Below are 18,930 nucleotides of genomic sequence, written 5' to 3' on the forward strand. Positions count from 1 at the left end.
AGGCTCGATTGCGTCTTGCGCAGCGCCTTTTTTGCCCTCGACGATTCTTGGCTGGTGAGTGTCTGCAAGTCTTGTTCTACTCTGCACCTGGCAATACCTTTGTTTCCTGCATCCAGCGCCCATCATCTGCCACTCTCTACCCTCTTTTTCTGTCGCATGCTATCGGCCCCCTCTCCTTTCTCCCGCTTACTTCCGTGCTTTGCGTGGCCCGGCACCGCTAGCACACCGTTTCGGTTTCCTGCTCAAACTGCTCTTCATCTCATCCCCAACCAACACCCCCTGGACTAGAACATGGCATCGCGGTGCTGTGACGTCTCGTGATGCCTGAGGCTAGTGTACAAAACACACTTACAAACCCCATCGATACCTTGGTAGGCGGCTACACATCTATTGCGATGTGGCCGCGGGCCGTGCTTCTCAATAATCTATGCGGTTGTCTTTACCGCGGTGCCTTTTCGCGGAGGGTTCTCACTTGACTAACATCTCCAAGAAGTATTTTTTTAAAAGGCGTCTACACTCAACATATCTTATAGTATACATCCGAAAATATCTGATATCTATTCAACTTTTTCGTCGACGCGGGCTAGCCCCCCGCCTGTCTTCTGACGAACCTTTTGCACGATCTACCTTCATTTGGCGACAGAAATAGCGCGGGCCGATTTATCCTTCGTGTTTTAGAACATCTGTTAGCTGGCACACTTCGCCTCTGAGACGTGCTCAACCCTGAAATATCCCTATCGATCCCCCGCAATTGTTGCCATGAACGCCCAACAGCCGCAAGGCGAATACTACAACGGCTACGGCGGCCCCATGAATCACTCGCCGAACCCTACCCGGCCCGGATACGCAACTGTCGGTATCTCTGCGCTGAATGGTGGACGACGAAGCCAGCCGTCAGGCGAGCCTGGCCTCGGCCAACAAGCATCTTTACTTTTCTCAGAGGACCGTTTCGGTTCGTTTGAGCCCAGCCAGCGATTCGATCGAAACGCACCTGCACAATCCACCCTGCAGCCACCCGGGGCTTACAATATGTTTGCCGGTGCCAACCAGTCGGCATGGAACTACAGCGCCGGCGCCGCTGCGACTATGAGCGGTCCCATGAGCGGTCCCATGAACGACGGTTCGCGCATTCGTGCTAGCAGCCGCCGGCCAGCGTTGCATCCGGTGGGTTGCTCTGCTTACATGCACGTTTGTTTTGCTGTGCATGTGTGGCTAACTGCGTTCGTTTTAGGAATGGACCACGAACGAGCCTCCGCAATTGGGCACCCCCAACGGGCAAGGCATGCCATTTTACTCTTCACAGCAACACCTCGTTGGCCAGCAGGCAATGGGACTCCCGTCTACGAGCTCCCCTGACCCCTTTACGGTGCAACCCCCAAGTGTCAACCTCCAGGCATTCGGTCCGCCCGAGATCCGTACGATGTCCGACTCGCGAAAAGACATGGGCGACCTCATACCGACCGCCATCGTCATCAAGAACATTCCTTTTAACGTTCGCAAGGAGTACCTGACCACCGTCATGATCGACATGCACCTGCCCCAGCCATATGCGTTCAACTACCATTTTGACCAGGGCGTCTTCCGTGGACTTGCGTTTGCCAACTTCCAGAGCGCAGCGGATACCAAACTGGTTATCGACCGGATGAATGGCCTTGATATACAGGGGCGCAAGTTGCGCGTAGAATACAAGAAAATGCTCCCAGAGCACGAACGCGAGCGCATTGAGCGAGAGAAGCGTGAGAAACGTGGCCAGCTCGAAGAGCAGCATCGCGGTCCGACTCACCAGATATCCATGTCCTCTCTGGCCACCGCCACCTCTGCGCAGCGCACACCGTTAAATGAACGTACGTCTTTTGGCATGTCACTGTACACGCGATTTCCTCTACGATTTGGTCACAATCCAACAGCGTTACTAACAGAGATCTCGTTTGATCCTTCAGCTGCCGTTGCCAATAGCCGGCTCGACTTGAACGACCCCCACCAGCTGCGTTTCTACCTCGAACTGTACATGTTCCACAACGACGACTCGCGGGAGGTGCACATTTTCCCCACCGACACGTCTCCTGAAGATCGTCGCCTGATCCACATTCTTGCACACAACATGGGCCTAGAACATACATCTATTGGCGAAGGCGACAACCGACAAGTGCACGTCAGCAAAGCCAAGTTCTCGAACGGCGGCCGCCAGTCGACTGTGCAGCAGCCTGGCGTTACACTGGACGGTCACCCCCGTGGCCTCAGCCGGGCGGCGACCTACGACTTCAACGACCGCCAGCAGCCGTCTGTCCATTCGATGAACCGTGGTCCGACCTTGGCCATTCCGAACAGCCCTGAAAATCACCAACAGGGATTGAATGGACTGCGCGGAGTAAAGAGCTTTGCAGACCTGCGTTCTTACAGCCCCAGCCCCTCACCTTCTCTCGTCAGCAGTGCCGCTCTCGGAAACGCGCCTACCAACGGCCACAACTCTGGCGGTGCCCCTTTCCTGCCGCATTTCCCGAGCGATGGTCCCTTTGGTCCGTCTCTCACCACACCAACGACGCCTGGATCGGCCATCAACCCGCAGTCGTCGTCTGTGGATGCCTCTGGGCTGGTCAACAGCCTGGGCTCGCTGGGTCTGGGCTCGTCGTCTTATGATAGCAGTGTCGGCCTTTCAGGCCGCCCGAGAGAAACACCTGGTGCCATCGGCGCTATTGGCAGCCAGCGGCCCAGCGCCAATGGCAACAGCACCAGAGGTATTCCGGAGCGCCAGCCACGGGGACCTGGTGATTGGGAGAAGGCCGGTGGCTTCACTCGTGGTCGTTCTAATGGCCATATGCAGCGCAGTAGTGGTATGTATTGAGTCAGGTAAACTCCAATGTTTTGAATCTTGTCGGCTAACGTCTACGTTAAGACTCGTCTGAGAATGCACCCCGGATCGGTGCTCCCCATAGCTCCTCCGTGTACCAATAATGTGACCGAGCTCGCCAACAACACAGGGACTGGCTGGATTTGGGACTTGACTCTCCGCCATATTTGACCTTCCCGCGCCTCGCTGTGCTCGGTCTTCTTTGCTTTCGATTGACCATCAAACCACAACACCCCATCCTTTTCTCGTTTCGCCCTTCCAATCGACAAACAAAATACTCTTAACTCGGAATTAGACGGCACCTAAGTCGGTTTCCTTGCTTTATTTCTGGATGTTGGCTTTCTTCATTTGGTTACTGCTTCTGCTGTCCTTTGGATCCATTCGCATTCTTCTTTTTTGATTCTCTGTTCTGTACCTTTTACCTTTTATTTTTATTGCTTTTTTTGTGCGCCTTGGATCATCGGTATTTTATTTCTGTCTTTACTTTTATTGGTGATCAAAGGCTCCTTTGATCGCGCTGTTTTTTATTTTTATTTTCTACGCTCTATGAAGACAGTGTCTTCGTGTTTACTGCATTGCAAGAGGCAATTGTCACACGGCGGCCGCGCAGTCATGGAGGATTAGACTTGGTGGCCACCGTTTGCCACCATTTACGACCTGCGTCGGAAAATCTACGCAGCAAAAGATGAGACGAAACGAGACGTTACGACGAATACGCTCCCTGATCGATTTCAATGACACGAACGGTTTCAACGACTGGGCGCCTTACAAACCACCCAACCTAACGAAGCGACGGTGTGATAGGTGCATATGCAAGTGATGTGCCCTCCGCCATGGACGACGATTTTCTTTTCCCTTTGATTAGCTATGTGGTGTTTTGCTGCGTTTGCTTTCTGAAATTCAGTTCTCGAATTAACGGCCCGATAGCTAGTTTTGGTCTTTTGGATAGCGCACGCAGTCGTTACGCGCACATTATCGGCAGGGGGATGGCGTTGGGAGGAGGGGGTTGGTGAAGGAGGCTACGAAACGGAATTACTGCGTTGCTGCTACTTAATGGTGGCCCATTCTGGTCAAAGGACGAGACAGCGGAGAGAGGGCAGAGGCCAGTCTTACAGTTTTGTGTGGACTTACATGCTGGGGAAGGACAGAAGAAACAGCAGCGACACCCGCCAGACCGCAAATACATTTGCGAGTGACGGACGAATCATGCTATGACGATTACTGTCACGTTGTTACGACGATATGTCTACATGACTATTTATATACATATTCTTGTGCACGCAAGAGCTTACAACGACCTGTTTTAAGTGGCTAAGAGGGCGCAATATAATATCGACTTTTTTGGACTTTTTGGTACGCCGTTGCATCTCGGGTCTGGGCAATGTGGTGAGAATGCGTTTTGATTTCAGAATTCAGGCAGTCTGGGGGGGGGTGGGGCGGGTAAGTGCTGTATTGGTAAGCGCAAACTTCCGTTTTGTTCGTGTTATCACTGCGATGGCAACTGACGATGGATACGGCATAGGAACCTGCCAAATCAGCCTGAGAACGACAGCACGCATTCGAGCCAGTGACCTTTGCCTAACTGAAGAGACTCGTCAATTGCGGCTTTGCTATATCCTGGTGTTATATTTTATTCTGGATGAATATATGAACCGGTCTCAAGCCGTCTCTGAGGGTAAATGGCGACGTCTTGTGGGACAACTGCATGAGTGTTCTATCTGCTTTAAGACCCTCTTCTGCTCGTCTTGCTGAGACCTGGCTAGCAATCTTTTCGCTGGATCTGGACGCAAATCATCTGTCGATCACCAATATTGGATATCCTGTTGGCGAGACCTTGCTGACACGACCAATGGCTCCCCAACGAAGAGGTACCCTGACAAGGGCCATTCGCTCTGTCGCTGTCATGACCATAGCTTTATTCATGTGTCATGAAGCGAGTATCGTGATAGCGTCGGCGACAGAATTGCCTCGGTTCTCGCTTAATGGTGGGAGTCCCGGGCATCGCCAAGGCTACGTTTTACCTCGCAGCACCTCAACGCCCACGACTGAAACCTCGGTTTGCCGCAGCCTGGCAGAGAGCCTTGCAACATACGCACCGACGATTCCGCTCGAAATTCTGTCCTTTGAGGCAACTTACCTCATGACGGCCTCGGGCTGCCAAACCATTACACCGCCGGCATCATTGTCATCACAGTGGTCAAGCTGGACGAGTGCCGTCGATGCATGGATGGATACGCACTCGTCGGAATACACGAGATATCTCTCGCGCTGCGAGCCTTGGGAACTGGCGGCAAGCTTGCAGTGCCCAACAGAGACAACGCCAGTGGACACACCGGTAAACGAGACGACAACAAGAAGCCGGGATCCAACGAAGACTTCATCCGAAACCGCGGCCGACTCTGTGACGGTGATTACATCGACTGCAACAGCAACCGCTGGTCCCACATATGACAATACGCCACAGGTTTCAACAATGCTACCTTCGGCAACACTCATTAGCAGCGGCGCAGTAGGCTTCTTTGCTATGGATTGGGTGACAGCAACAGGTGCTGCCCTGTTGCTGGTCCTGACGGTGATATGATTTGTACTGCATGCCAGGAATTGCCATATTTAGCAACGACAGAGAAATATACGTTGCAACTTGACATCAATGTTTACATCTCTCTATTTCATTTCTTGACTTTCAAAGCTTTCTGATAACGATATTATTGGTGTGACACTTTGTCTCAACTTGTTAGCACACCCAGCCACCATCGATGTGGTAGACGGCGCCCGAGACAAACTTTGATTCATCGCAAATGAGGAACGCAATCAAGCTGGCAACCTCATCGCAGGTACCTCGCCGTTGGATCTGGCTCTCCCACACCGTCTGGACACATGATGGTCAATGTTTCCCGGTCGGCGCCCCTCCCATTGTGCGAGAGTACCCTCGCCGACAGGCCAGCTACGAGACAGAGTCGCCCGTGGCGCTGTCGGCCTGGGGACCGACGCAGATGGCACCACTGGGATCTATTGTTCACGCACGGTCTGGCAACAAGAACTCCGACTGCAATATCGGGTTCTGGGCGCGTGATAAAGACGAATGGGACTGGCTACGGTCATTCTTGACGGTGAAGGAAGTGCGGAACCTGCTCGACAAGGAATGCAATGGTGGTGCAGTGGATCGATTTGAAATACAGGGTGTTCGCGCTGTGCATTTTCTGCTGCGGGACCACCTTGACCGCGGTGTAAACTCGCCAAGCAGCTACGATGTTCTTGGCAAACTGGTGGCCGAGTATCTTCGGTGCAAGCCGGTTGCCATCCCCAGTAAGTTCTTGGAAAAGGGAACGATCTAGGCAGTGTAGAAGTGGACTTCATTTTGTCATGTTTCAGGGCGCATACTTTTTTTTAAATAAATGCTATTAACAACCAGGTTTCCCTTTATGCGTATCTTATTGCCTTCTATCATTAAAATTGCTACTACTACCTAGACGGTGACATCCAAATATGCTTCGTAAAGTACTAAACGGTACACGTGTTACCACTTACGCGCCCAATGGAGGCGTTTCCCCAAAAGAGTAGTGCTCTAGGACGCCTACATAGCGCTCGCCTTGCAGCTCAATCTTCTCAACCTGATCACGAATGGTCTTAGCCTCAGCATCCGTCAGTGTAACTTTGAGAGAAGCCATGTTTTCTTCAAGATATTTAACTTTCTTGGTGCCCCTGAATTTGGATGGGTTAGTGTATGTTTGAGCCACGCGGGACGGTAAATAGGCACGACGTACGGAATTGCAAAAATATCATCGCCCTGCTTGAGGACCCATGCCAACGCCAGTTGTCCCGGCGTGCAGCCCTTGTCTTTAGCAATGGACTCCAAAAGATATACCAACTCCATGTTCTTGCTCCAGTTCTTCTTGCTGTACTTGGGAGCAGACTTGCGAAAGTCGTTGTTGGAAAAATCGTCGGGAGACTTGAGCTGACCTGTCAAGAAGCCTCGACCCAGTGGGCTATACGCAACCACAGCAATACCCAGCTCACGACAAGTGTCCAAAAGGCTGTTGTCGGACAACTCAATGTCCAGTGAGAAGGGCGACTACTCCAGCTGAAGCGCCGCGATAGGATGCACTTTGTGTGCTCGACGAACCGTGGATACGGACACCTCACTCAGGCCAATATGGCCAATCTTTCCCTCTCTACATGGTTTTCTGGTCAGCGTCGGAGTCGAAAGGTGGCGAGCTTTGGAATGCCTTATATAAATGTACCTTTTGAGCCGAACAAGTGCTTCCATGGTCCTCTCGATAGGAGTCTTGAGATCCACACGGTGGCAGTAGTAGAGGTCGATCTTGTCGACGCCAAGGCGACGAAGACTCCTCTCGCACGCTTCTCTGACATATTCGGGATCGCTGTGCATAGAGTAGACTTTGTCCATGACCTTGACGCCGAACTTTGTGCACAGAAAAATATCACACCGCTTTCCAGAGTATTTGAACCATTTGCCTAAAAGGTCCTCGCTGTCTCCGTCTTGAGTAAAGTCAGTAGGTGAGAGCCAGATTTTGTGTTCCGTTTGGACTTAATAAACCATCCCGAGAGGCATATTGATACATACAAACATCCGACGTATCCCACAGGCGGGAGCCCAACTCATGAGCCTTGTCCAACACCTTGAAACGGGCTTCGTCGTCGTCCACTGGACCATACGACGAGCTTAAACCCATACACCCAAAGCCGAGACTTGGAACAAGGGGACCATTGCTCCCCAGCTGGCGTAGAGGAACGTCAGACATCTCGAGACTGAGATTGATTGAACTGGAGAGCGGGAGGAGTCAAGGCAGTTAAGGTATTGTCGGATGTCCTTTGAACAGCACTGTCCATGGACTGCAACGGCAAGTAAGAGATTAGGCCGTATTGACATGAATAAAGTTAAATAAAGACAGACGAACGCCTTATCCGTGCCAGGTAGACCACATCCGGCAATGAGCTCGGAGAACCTCTATCCGCTTCGCCAGCCTACACACGCAATAGCAAACTGCCCATCTCGGCCTAACGTGCGTTATCGTTTTGGCTAGCTCGAGGTGTCCTCACTGATTCTTGCATGTTCCCCCTACAACATACCCCTCTTGGACTATTCACTGCCACATTGAGAATAAGTATTTTCGAGCGTTGTAATTTGTCTACAAAATCGGCTGTTCCAACCTCGAAGGGGTAAGCTCTGCCGTGCCCGGACAGTGGAGCACCGTTTTCGTCGCGATGACGTCCCTGCATCACTTTTTTGAACATTTGTTCATTTTTCTGAATTTCAATTAACATTCGACGCAGCCCCGCTTAACAAAAGGTACCCATGATCTCCCGAGTCAGAATTAGCGCATCTACTTACGACAGGGGAGGTGCGGAGGTTGTGTGGAGGAAATGGGTTTGTTTTTCAGAGGGGCTGTACATTTCCGTAGAGGTAGGGAAGAGAAGTTGCGGAGTATGGAGTTTCGTGTTACATGTTGTTTAACGTTCCGGAGGGGGCGACATCCCCAGAAAAGCGAAAACAGTTGCATGCCGTATTCTAGCGTAGAAAGAACCTCATATTTTGAGTCTCGATATCTCCGAAGGACTACAAGAGAAGTAAGTTAGTCTCCTATGGGAACCGTACAACATTACGTCCAACAATTTCCCTGTCCACCTTGTATTAGTTGGTTGCTCTTTCAGACTGCACAAACACACTCTCACCACCATGAGGAAATCTGACACAACCTTTCAGTTTTATATCTAACAAAAATCACTATGTGCGGACCGTATACAGGAGAAGCCGAGGTATGTACCGGCCAGTTTCAATCGAGATGCTTAGTGAAAATCTATTAATTAAAGCAGCACCACGGTAGCTATCCACTAAACCACGTCGGCGTTTCCGTGCCTGACCTCGACAAGGCCGTCGAGTGGTATATCAATGTCCTGGGCTTCCACGAGCTGCGCGCGCGCTCGTCATCGGATCGCGCTACCAACCCAGAAGGTGGCATCTTCCAGATTTATCCCGAGTCGCTGCAAAAGGTCCGTATGGCCTACCTCAGCGCGGGCAACGGTGTGGGATTCGAACTGTTCGAGTTTTCTAGCCCGAAAATGACAACCGATGAGCAAGCCAACTTTGAAAAGAACTACGTCCGCGGCGGCTACTTCCACATTGCTGTCACGACACCGGAGCTTGAGGCGACCCTGGAGAAGATAGTTGCCTTTGGCGGTCGGCAGATTGGCAAAATTGTGCCTGTTTACGGCCACAAAGCCGCATACGTCGCAGATCCCTGGGGCAATGTTGTCGAGCTCATCACTGCTAGCTTCGAGCGCACCATGGCAAATCGGTAGACTAGAAGGGAAAACAGTAGGGGAAATTGAGAGAAGGGGAAAGAGACCAAGAGATGGAAACTCGCAATAAACACAACAAAAAAATCAAAAAGCGAGTACCAAATATTGCGAACTATGATGCATAAACTCGTGCAATTCTAGATGTCTGAATGGGTTACAGTTTTCTATTCAATTTTGAACGCTACACGACACCTGCCAAATAGACCAACAATGCCAACTCGTTTATAAACACACGACCATCTTCTTCGTACTTTTTCCAGCTATCATGCGTTCAATCATATTGGGCACATCGTCGAGGGAATCATGCAGCTCCATTGCAGGCTTGATGCCGTGCTTCACGATAAAATCAATTGCCTCGGGCATTCGTTGTGGCGTACCCGTGCTGTCGCCCTTGACACGGTACCGACCAGTGACAATATCGAGGGCATCGAAGCAAATACCGTTCTTGGGTAGACCTACCACCATGATAATGCCGCCCACCTCCACCAGCGGAGGCGCCGAATCGTATGCAGCCTCGGCTGCGCTGAACACGGCGACCGACTGCGCTCCACCTTCGGTAATCTTGATGATCTTGTCCTTGTAATTTGCGTCAGTGCGCGAGTTGAAGACGTAGTCAGCACCCCGAGCCCTGGCGTTGGCCAGTGTATCGTCGTTGATGTCCAGGCCGATCACCCGTACCTCCATGGCCTTAGCGTACTGAACAGCAAGCTGGCCGAGACCTCCACACCCGATGACAACAATCCAGTCGTTGGGGTTCAGCTCGCACGACCGTACGCAGTGAAAAGATGTAATGCCCGCACAGAAAATAGGCGATGCCGTTTTGACATCGATAGAAGGGGGAAGCACGATGCAGTTCTGCCAGTCGACTACATTGTACTCGGCGAAGAAACCGGGAATGGTGAAGCCGTTTGTTTGGCCGGGGCTCCGGACGCAGTGGTTGTTATGTTGTAGACAGCCCTTACACTCGAAGCAGCCGCCTTGCACGTAGAGGAAGCCGACCGCATCGCCATCTTTGAAGCCTTTGCCTCCAGCGGCTGATCCGATCGCTTCAATATAACCCGCGCCCTCGTGGCCCAGTGTAATTGGTTCCTTCCGGCCTGGAATGGCAATAGACATGAGATCCGAGTGGCACAGACTTGCCGATGCAAGCTTGATTAAAAATTCGCCGGGACCCGGAGTCGGTTTTGAGACCGTGTTGACTACGACCTTTTGCTGATTCTTGACCTTGTTAGACGTAATGCAGAGTCACTTTGTTGAAAGTAGGAGAGCACTCACCGGATCCCATTGAACTGCTTTCATTGTGCCCGGACATGGTTGAGACGAAAGATTAGATGATTGAATGATGTAGGGACGAAATATTATGTGTTGCAAAATGCGATGTTGCGAAGACTCAAGACTATGCCCTGCTGGCGCGGATAGTTTATATTGTCACGAAATTACTAGGGAGTTGCGATTTGCTCGACCTGTGCGGCACGTCCAATTTGGGGAGGGACAGTCTAAACTATTGATTACGCAGGGAAATAAATTTCCGTTTGTCGCGGGCGCTTCCGACATCCCGATACGCCATCATGGCAACGGAATATATCAAATCGGCCCCCCACACTGATTTCATTCGAGATGGCACATACAACACGTTTCAAAGTTTCACAGAATGTATGTTTAATGAGCGGAAATGCAAGCGGGCAATCTCCCTTCTTGAGCGCATCTTTTGTTTCCTCCAACCTATTTCGGACCATTGTTGATACCCGCCTCCTTGTCAATAATCAAGTTGTCCCAGCCAAACATGACGTTGATGGGATGCAGGATAAAGTGCTTCTCGTCCTCGGCCACAGCTTTGACAAAGTCCGTATCAGTCACAATCTGTTTCCAGTCCTCCACACCATCCACCCACACCTCGGCCACACCATCGTAGTCGAGCACTGGAATACCCAGAGACTGGGCCTCTGCCCGCACGTCGGGCGTGATATGGTGCTTCCCTGTATTAGCGAATGGGCTACGATTCTTTAATTTGGTGGAATAATATGAACGAGACACACCTGGTTGTATTTGCGGACTTTGCTCATAAACGTGTCGTTGGCAAACGCAGGCACCAGGTGATTGTTCCGCCAGTAGCCATGGAAATATTCGTCGCTGACACTGGGGACCTTCCGCAAAAAGAGCGAGACTTTTAGATATCTGCCGGGCGTGGGCCGACAACGGTCGAGTGAACAATGTCGCCGGGTCTATTTGTGCCATCCACGCGCACACTAATGTTGGTTTGGATTCCCCGCAGAGATTTATGCCCCGATGTTGTCAGGGGTGGTCCATTAGCGCGTAAGTATATCCGTTCGTGTAATGTCTAAGCTAGATCCAAATGGACCGCACGGCAGCACATTCGGAGTGCCCTACCAACAAGAAAGGTTAATTGGAGTACAAGCAGTCACTGCTTCTTCCAGTCTATGAGCGACGTTGTGTGAGACAGTCCATATTAAGGGCGGCATGAACCGACTTTATCACAATTTCCGCAAGTGAGACCTCGACATTAACCTGTTATTTGACCTACAGCCAACCAAAAAGGACATCCGCACCATAAACAATGGGAGAAATCAGAGGCCCAGGCATACTTTATGTCGAGGCGCGGATCTCTCGCCCAGATATTATGGACGAGGCCACGTACATGAACTGGTACGACAACGACCACATTACCGAGATCATCGAGACCAGCGGCGTCGATTCGGCTTTTCGCTACAAGCGTGAGGGCGCCGAATGGCCGTACCTTGCTATGTACGAAATGCGCGACATTGCGTTCACGCAAGGCGAGGAGTTCCGCAAGATCCGCGTGTACAGCGATCTTCTGCCTGGCACGAAACTCTGTTACGATTTGGCCGACAACAACGTTCGGTACTACCGCCTCGAACAGGTCTACGATCCTACAAACAAGGGCCCTGGACACACAAGGACTCTGATATCTGCTCAATACGAGCTGAAGAATGGCTACTCGGCAGGCGACTTTGACGCTTGGTATCGGAAGGAGGTAAGTTGTAGTTTTTGAGTCCTTATGGTCTCTACGTCGCGGCTACGCACTAACACACCACAGCATCTGAACCAACTGTCCACGGCATCCGGTTATCTGCGCACAACCCGCTTTAAGCTTGTGTTTTCCCGCTCGAACGCCCAGTCTCGTGCTCTCAAGGGTTTGCCTGTGACGTCTAACGAGCCCCAACCAAACCCGCCCACATTTCTGGCCCTACACGAATTTGAAAGTGAGCAAATCGACTTGGATGCTCTCAGGGCACTGACAGATACGGAGTGGACGAGGAAGGTCCACGACAACACCGAGACGGTTTTGCACCCTGTTTACAAGATTGTGAAGACACATGGAAAAGGTGAATGGTTCCACAGGGTCCCGTAGGCCAGCGGATTTCAGTGGTAACGTGGCTAGGCCAGTCCAGTATTGTTACATTCATTTTGGCATAGAACGGTCATTGCCACTGTGTACCTGGGTGCCACCACTGGTCCTGATTTGGATAAAGAATTTCTGAATTTTCTGCAATAAGGCACGTTTTCCTCAATCTAAATAAACACGTAGGTTTCCACTTACAAATTACTTCCTGCAAGCAGCAATCAGGTCGGCTTAACTACGGCTCTTGACAAAACCGAAGCTCGCTGTTGGGCTGTGGTCCAGTTCTGTCAAAACGCGCACAAAGTAGTCCAGATAGCCCTGCCGTCGCCGCTCGGCCTCTCCAGCCTCTTCTGGAGGCGCTGTTGGATCACTGTGCTCTAGTAGAGTAGCAGCTACGCGCCGAATTTTGACAGTCATGGCCACGCCCGTAACCTCAAATACTGACATGGGGAAACTCTGCAACAAATTTTGCAACTCCTTTGCTATTCCTTCGCGCAGCTTCCAAATCTCGAAGCGGTCATTCCACCTCAAGTGGGCCTCACATATGTCCGTTTTGTCTGCAGATGCAGCTGGTGAGTTTTCAGCATGTCCCGAGGTCGTCCACGTGCGTGGTGCATGTCGTGTGTGCAGCATCTTTGCGACGTACGACTCGACCACCAGGCTTTGCAGGAAAATTCCCGTCAGATGAATGTTGGCACGCATGGCGCGGTATGGGTCCGGAGGCGACGGGTTCTCACAATCGTCACTTGGCATGTCCAGGGCATGTGGGAACCGAAATTCAGGCGGAAGCCCGTCAAGGACGTGGCGAATTCGAGTTATACCGGACTGAATCATCTGCAGAGTAGTCGTCACTGTAGATGACGGTGAGGGTGCAGCTGCAGCTGTGGTACTTGCCGCCGATGATCGAACTGACAGGCTGATAGGCGGTAGTCGTGGGGGCTGTGAAGGGTCTGAATAATTCAGAGGCGCCACAAAGTGCTGGTCTTCATATGGAGACGGCGTTGAAAATGTGGAGAGAGCTGAAAATGACGGCAGGGCTGTAGACGTAGGCCGAGAATACGACAAAGCCGGAGCAAAAGGCGGAGGTCTTGGTAGCCGGTCAACAATCATCTCAGTCACGCAGATATGCATGGCAATAATTGCGTTGAATCCAGCCATGATGAGTGTGTGCTTGTGTCGGTGGCGGCGGGAGTAGGTTCCAGGCTCAGGGGGCTTGCTTTTGTCCACGTCGGCAGCCTCGTCAATATCCTCGTCCTTGTCGTCAGGGTCGGGCTCTATGCCCACATAGTCCATATCGTTTGTGCGCAACGCATCCCAGTCCGTTTTTGAAGCATCAAAGTGCAGAACAGTGAGTGGTTCTGGCGCAGAAGTGTAAGAGTACCTATATCGAATCAGACCCAAGCGCTATGCAAGGACTAAACAGATGAAGTGAAAATGCATACATTTGCATCATGTATAGAACCCAGAACATGCGGCGACTGATGATGGCCCCAGCGCGTGACAAGCACTTGTACGCCTCGGCACGGTAGAGTCCTAGCTCGCGGAACATAAGGACGGCCTCGTTGGCATGTTGTACTAGAGGCATGACGGGATAGATCTCATCGAAGAAGTCCACCATGACAGCAGCAAAGGCCGCTGGCGGACAGAATTCGTCTAGTGATATCTTGATGTTGAGGAAGGGGATGGTCATGGGGACAGTCTTTGTGGCCACTGCCGACGACACCGCAGGCAGAGCGACCGGACTTGTAGGGGACGACGCGTTGCCATGGGATTTTGCAAGCGCAACAATTCTATGTCATGTGTGAGTGATTGTGGTTCATGGGGAGTGAAAAACCGAGTGTATCATAGCTGTGGGAAAGAACAAGATAATATCCTTGGCACCATTCAGAGTTAATCAACAGAAACTCAAAGGCAGCAATACAAGACTCACTTATTTGGAGGACCCCGCGGGCGTCGCAGTTGATCGAATGTACACGGCGCAGAAGACCGAAGACATCGGCGACAGCCCGAGGCGTTCGGCTCGAAGGAGCACTACGCGTAATCAAGTCCGTGAGCGAGGCGGGCCAAACCCCAGAAGCCAGACGTTTACTCTTCGCAGACAAGTCAAAACAGCAAGGGCAACAGAGCAAACATACCTGTAGTTTGCGAGCACGACAGAGGTCGCAGGCTGCGCTCGAAATGCGCCGCCCCTTTCGTGTGCCGATGCGCGAGCGGCGACGTTGCGTATCGGGCGGTGTATTTGCGTTCATGGTCCAGTTGTGTAGTCCCCGGATACCGAAGTGGGGATGAATTGCCGAGTGTCTGGGGAAATAAGCAGATGTAGGTGCAAGCTTAAGAGTGGAGGAGAAGGACAAAGCGACGGTTCAATATCTTCCCTCCAAATGGTGGTCCTTGGGTCATGTGATGCAGCTGCGGAGATGTTTCCCGTTGTGGGGTGTCCCTGGAAAGACATACGCAAATTGGAAGGGGGACTGCGCTTACTGGAGATTTAGCCACGGAAGAGCATCAACTGACGACCATATGCTTGTGAATAAGTTTTGGATTTCTGGTGTATTTTTTTACGCGTTGGTATTTTCCCAGAGTTTTTTAGAAACCATTTCTGTTTACGAGAAATTAAGCGATGAAATAAACTTGAAATATATGAGAAAACTTGAGATATCGCGAGAGAAATAAAGTAAGATCTTCATCGACCGAGAATGGTTAACACGACAATATGTTAACATGACAATTTTTTGTCACAGAGTACAAAATTCATCTTGTCCAAGACTTGGTTAGTAATTGAGCTTTGCGTCACATGCGAACTAGTTTTTGTTTACAAACCCTTAAATATTAGTAGGCAGTAGCAAAAATATCGGCAACATCGATGTAGGCAAACAAACATTTGATTTGTGGAATTTCCCATACCAAGAGTTGACCAGAGACGATAGGATACAAAGCATTTGAAAGGCAGCGATATCAATTTGGCCTCCATAGATTTCGAATATTATTTCGCTCGACAAGGCCATCCAAGCCCAGCAACATAATCTACTCAGGGCGCCATGTAAGCGCAACGCGGGCTACCAAGCCATGATCGATTTCACGGCCTCCTGGGAGGACACTGACAACCATGGCTGGTTTTTCCAGCTGCAGCGCAACAGTGTAGAATTTATTTCTAGCCGTGGCGCCTTGCTTCGCACTGCTTTCCCCCTCAAGTCCGTCCCCAGTGACATACCATGCCACACTGGCGACATTGCTGGAGCCCAGGCAGACTTTTGCATCAAGTCTGTCGGTCAACCGGAGACGCGGTTTGAACAAAACTTTGTTGGCCCCTGCTCCGATGGGCCGTACACCTGCTAGCTCCGTACAGTACTCGTAAATCGGTACGCTGCCCCAAGCGTGACAGTCGGACCTCTGGCGCACGTCATCTTCTTCCCAGGTGGACAAGTTGTTGGCCAGCATCTTCCGCCACGGCTGCCATACACGTGGCCACAGAAACGTTTCGTATGCCTCGTCACCCGCCAGGGAAAATGCGCGCAGCGCGTAGAACTGCATGACATAACTGCACTTGGAAAAACGGCCAGTATCGGCCGAGAAGGCCTCTGTCAGTAGCCGTTCGCGGTCGCTTTCGCCACAGGCGCCACAAAGTACGGCAAATACTTGACAGTGCTGCGAGTAGGCGGTTGGGCTACCGTGGCCACTTTCACCTTCGGGAAGAACGTCCACGGTCGTGTCGGCGAAAAAACGACCGTCGTAACAATGGTCCTTGACAGCAGTGACGAGACTATCGGCACGCGATTCGTATTCGTCGGCGTGACCAGGGCGGCCTACATCCCGAGCAAGACGAGCCGCCTGCCGCAAGACGACGGCATATAGCATGCTGAAGAACGTGTGACAGTTGGTAGAACGGCCTGCCGTCGGGACGCCTTTGTCCGGGTGGTCGTCTGTAGCACCCCATGTCGTCACCCAATCGACATACTGCCACACGTCGCTGGGAAGACGGGACACGAGGCCTCTCGTGTCGACGTGCTGGGCGAAGAAGTCAAGTACGCCGTCAATACGGGGCAGAAAAGAACGTGAAAATGCCGAATCACCAAAGTACAGATGGTGATCGCAGACTTGCATCACCCAGTATAGCGGAAAACCGGCGATGATCTGCGGCACGTGCGACGGGAACCGGGACTGTGTCAGTCCCTCGGAAAGCACAGAGGCCCCGAAGCTGGAAATGGCTTGCCGCATGAGCTGGTCGTCACCTGACAGCAAGTAGTGGAACAGACCAACCGACCGTGAATCGCCTGAGTACTGCAGTTGTTCATAGAATGGACAGTCGACATAGCCGTCAAACATGCAGTTGCGAAGCGTACGAATGGACACGTCCCACATCGCGGCACTGTCTGCATCATTGGGATTGATCCAGCTGGCCTTGATGCCCATTGGATAGTTGACTTGTGTAGCCCCAAAAGAGATAAGTTCAACGGGCGCCGGACCTGTGATGGAGACATGGAAGCGCATGATGCGGAGGGTGCGGAACCAAAAGGGCTCATACGAGACGTTGCTTCCGTCAGTCGGGAGATCCAGGGTGACTTCATCGAAAGGGCCAATGATGTAACCATTCTCAGCATCGAGTCGGTCGGACTTTGATCTGAAGAAAGGGTAGTTACGCGGCTCATTCTCGTAGCCCTCCGAGTACATGATTTTCAAGTGGATCCGGGGTCGCTCTGCGGTAAACGATTGCTTGGAGGGATCCGTGACAGCGCGGAATGTCCACTGGAGAAATGCAGTGGAGTGGACATCAGCTTGGACTTCAAGCGTGTGTTGCGAGCCCGCCGATAGGGTTAACGATGACTGGCCCGAGAAGTAGGCTGACCATTTGTCGAGTTTGACCGTACTGTCACATTTTCGGATCGTTTCCACAGCTACATGTGTTTCTTCCGGGATGGCAATGGGACGCGGGCGCAATCGCCACGGTGCCAGCTCGCCATTGGCCGTTCGTAGTTCATAACCGACGGGTGTCAGTTCACTGCCCAGTGGCTTGGGAGAAATGCGCTCACTGATCTGAAGGTGAACGTTAGCACCGGACAAGAATTACATGCCGCGTAGGGAAACGAAAAGGAACGTTGTACATGGAGGAAGCCGTCGTCGATCAGACCAGTTGGAAATCGAACGCTATGGTCGGTTTGAGCGAGCCATCCGGGCATAGCTGTGCTCACATCGATAGCGTTGCCGCCATGCTCGATGTTGCCCACGACTGTCAGACCAGGAAAGGGCGTCCGCGCAAAGGGCATGGCCCCGCGCAGGGTCACGAAATAACGCAACACCAGGAAGACAATTTGATTGTCACCCGGGTGTAAGTACGGTGCAATATCGAGAGTGTCATAGTACCAGATCCACGGGCTACTGCGCGCCGGGCCCACAGCCACACGCTTACTGTTGACATAAAGCTTGTATCGAGTGTCGGCCGAGAAGTGCAGGATGGCAGATGAGACTTTGCTTGTCACAGTTGAGGAAGAGTCAGTGGCTGGGAGATGGACCGAGCGGGTGAACCGCACGATGCGACCAGCAGTGTTTGAATCCTCTACCTCATTCGATGTGGACGACGAGGCCAAGGTTGAGTCGCACCAGTCTGGCGTCCATACCCAGCTGGAAGTCAGTGCGTTGATGGTGTCCTGGGAGTAAATGGTTAGTAATTTTAGAGGAACATTATATTTGTCCCAGAGAATTGCAATGTCGAGGATTGAGAGACACTGCTTAAATGAAAGATAAGGTGGCGGGGCCGATTTGCCGAGGAGTATGATGAGGTTTGAAGAAGTAGGCTGGAGGGCATGGCAGGGGCAGACAACGGCAGCTGTAAATGGTGAGGTAAGAGGGAAGGGAAACAAACCTGGTCCGAATTGACAAGCATTTTGGGGCCAAGGTGTCAAAGCTAGACCAATACGGCGACGGTGAGGAGGTGAGGAAGACGAGTAGGCTGTCTGCTCTGGAAATATTGAATTTATGTTACTGGAGCTGCTCGTGAAGCTTTGACGCGTCCTGTCCAATCTCGGCACTTGTCTGCGCTTCTCTGGTCGCATATATACGAGCTGGTCAGCGGACTGAAGCGAGAAAGGGATGGAAAGCCGTAGACGCTGGATCTTTGTAATGCGATCTTGCTCTATTTCGTAAACACAAACATAAACACTCTCCGAGATTGGCGCGAGGTTAAAGGTCGGAGGCTCTTTGGGCTGCGAATATCGGCAGGCGATGTACCGATATGATTGCGGGGGTCGTAATTTATGGTAAGCAAGACGGTGGCTGCTTAACCGAAATCAGCGAGGGTCTCTTGCTTCCGCTGTTGTGGCCGAAGTAGTACGAACTGGGCTTAATTGCATCTGGCGACCTTTCCTTGTGAAAAAGATAAAACGAG

The 18,930-nt window shown here is 51.7% G+C and overlaps 10 protein-coding genes across 10 annotated transcripts; 5 read left to right on the plus strand and 5 right to left on the minus strand.

The window, feature by feature from the left end:
• Nucleotides 1-759: 759 nt before the first annotated feature.
• On the plus strand, nt 760-2,842 carry SPBR_03446 (r3h domain protein; the record flags this gene model as incomplete). The annotated part of the gene is made up of 3 exons (XM_040761737.1): nt 760-1,164; nt 1,232-1,844; nt 1,920-2,842. The coding sequence occupies 3 exons, from the start codon at nt 760-762 to the stop codon at nt 2,840-2,842; spliced, it is 1,941 nt and encodes a 646-aa protein (XP_040623184.1).
• Nucleotides 2,843-4,988: 2,146 nt separating this feature from the next.
• Nucleotides 4,989-5,429, plus strand: SPBR_03546 (uncharacterized protein; the record flags this gene model as incomplete). The annotated part of the gene is made up of 1 exon (XM_040761837.1): nt 4,989-5,429. One exon carries the CDS (start codon nt 4,989-4,991, stop codon nt 5,427-5,429), a length of 441 nt encoding a protein of 146 aa, XP_040623185.1.
• A 217-nt stretch (nt 5,430-5,646) lies between these two features.
• On the plus strand, nt 5,647-6,183 carry SPBR_03542 (uncharacterized protein; the record flags this gene model as incomplete). Its single annotated transcript, XM_040761833.1, has 1 exon — nt 5,647-6,183. One exon carries the CDS (start codon nt 5,647-5,649, stop codon nt 6,181-6,183), a length of 537 nt encoding a protein of 178 aa, XP_040623186.1.
• Nucleotides 6,184-6,372: 189 nt separating this feature from the next.
• On the minus strand, nt 6,373-7,611 carry SPBR_03505 (aldo-keto reductase; the record flags this gene model as incomplete). The annotated part of the gene is made up of 5 exons (XM_040761796.1): nt 6,373-6,550; nt 6,613-6,920; nt 6,972-7,020; nt 7,090-7,348; nt 7,434-7,611. 5 exons carry the CDS (start codon nt 7,609-7,611, stop codon nt 6,373-6,375), a joined length of 972 nt encoding a protein of 323 aa, XP_040623187.1.
• A 985-nt stretch (nt 7,612-8,596) lies between these two features.
• On the plus strand, nt 8,597-9,169 carry SPBR_03541 (uncharacterized protein; the record flags this gene model as incomplete). Its single annotated transcript, XM_040761832.1, has 2 exons — nt 8,597-8,626; nt 8,684-9,169. 2 exons carry the CDS (start codon nt 8,597-8,599, stop codon nt 9,167-9,169), a joined length of 516 nt encoding a protein of 171 aa, XP_040623188.1.
• Nucleotides 9,170-9,391: 222 nt separating this feature from the next.
• SPBR_03514 (alcohol dehydrogenase) lies at nt 9,392-10,468 on the minus strand (the record flags this gene model as incomplete). The annotated part of the gene is made up of 2 exons (XM_040761805.1): nt 9,392-10,393; nt 10,445-10,468. The coding sequence occupies 2 exons, from the start codon at nt 10,466-10,468 to the stop codon at nt 9,392-9,394; spliced, it is 1,026 nt and encodes a 341-aa protein (XP_040623189.1).
• Nucleotides 10,469-10,891: 423 nt separating this feature from the next.
• On the minus strand, nt 10,892-11,404 carry SPBR_03543 (uncharacterized protein; the record flags this gene model as incomplete). The annotated part of the gene is made up of 3 exons (XM_040761834.1): nt 10,892-11,140; nt 11,206-11,305; nt 11,379-11,404. 3 exons carry the CDS (start codon nt 11,402-11,404, stop codon nt 10,892-10,894), a joined length of 375 nt encoding a protein of 124 aa, XP_040623190.1.
• Nucleotides 11,405-11,744: 340 nt separating this feature from the next.
• On the plus strand, nt 11,745-12,560 carry SPBR_03527 (uncharacterized protein; the record flags this gene model as incomplete). Its single annotated transcript, XM_040761818.1, has 2 exons — nt 11,745-12,182; nt 12,246-12,560. The coding sequence occupies 2 exons, from the start codon at nt 11,745-11,747 to the stop codon at nt 12,558-12,560; spliced, it is 753 nt and encodes a 250-aa protein (XP_040623191.1).
• Nucleotides 12,561-12,782: 222 nt separating this feature from the next.
• On the minus strand, nt 12,783-14,241 carry SPBR_03479 (uncharacterized protein; the record flags this gene model as incomplete). Its single annotated transcript, XM_040761770.1, has 2 exons — nt 12,783-13,932; nt 13,994-14,241. The coding sequence occupies 2 exons, from the start codon at nt 14,239-14,241 to the stop codon at nt 12,783-12,785; spliced, it is 1,398 nt and encodes a 465-aa protein (XP_040623192.1).
• Nucleotides 14,242-15,575: 1,334 nt separating this feature from the next.
• SPBR_03418 (uncharacterized protein) lies at nt 15,576-18,429 on the minus strand (the record flags this gene model as incomplete). Its single annotated transcript, XM_040761709.1, has 3 exons — nt 15,576-17,582; nt 17,738-18,193; nt 18,409-18,429. 3 exons carry the CDS (start codon nt 18,427-18,429, stop codon nt 15,576-15,578), a joined length of 2,484 nt encoding a protein of 827 aa, XP_040623193.1.
• Between the last annotated feature and the right edge of the window lie 501 nt (nt 18,430-18,930).

This window comes from Sporothrix brasiliensis (assembly GCF_000820605.1).
Source record: "Sporothrix brasiliensis 5110 chromosome Unknown Cont13, whole genome shotgun sequence".
Classification (NCBI taxonomy): Eukaryota; Fungi; Ascomycota; class Sordariomycetes; order Ophiostomatales; family Ophiostomataceae; genus Sporothrix; species Sporothrix brasiliensis.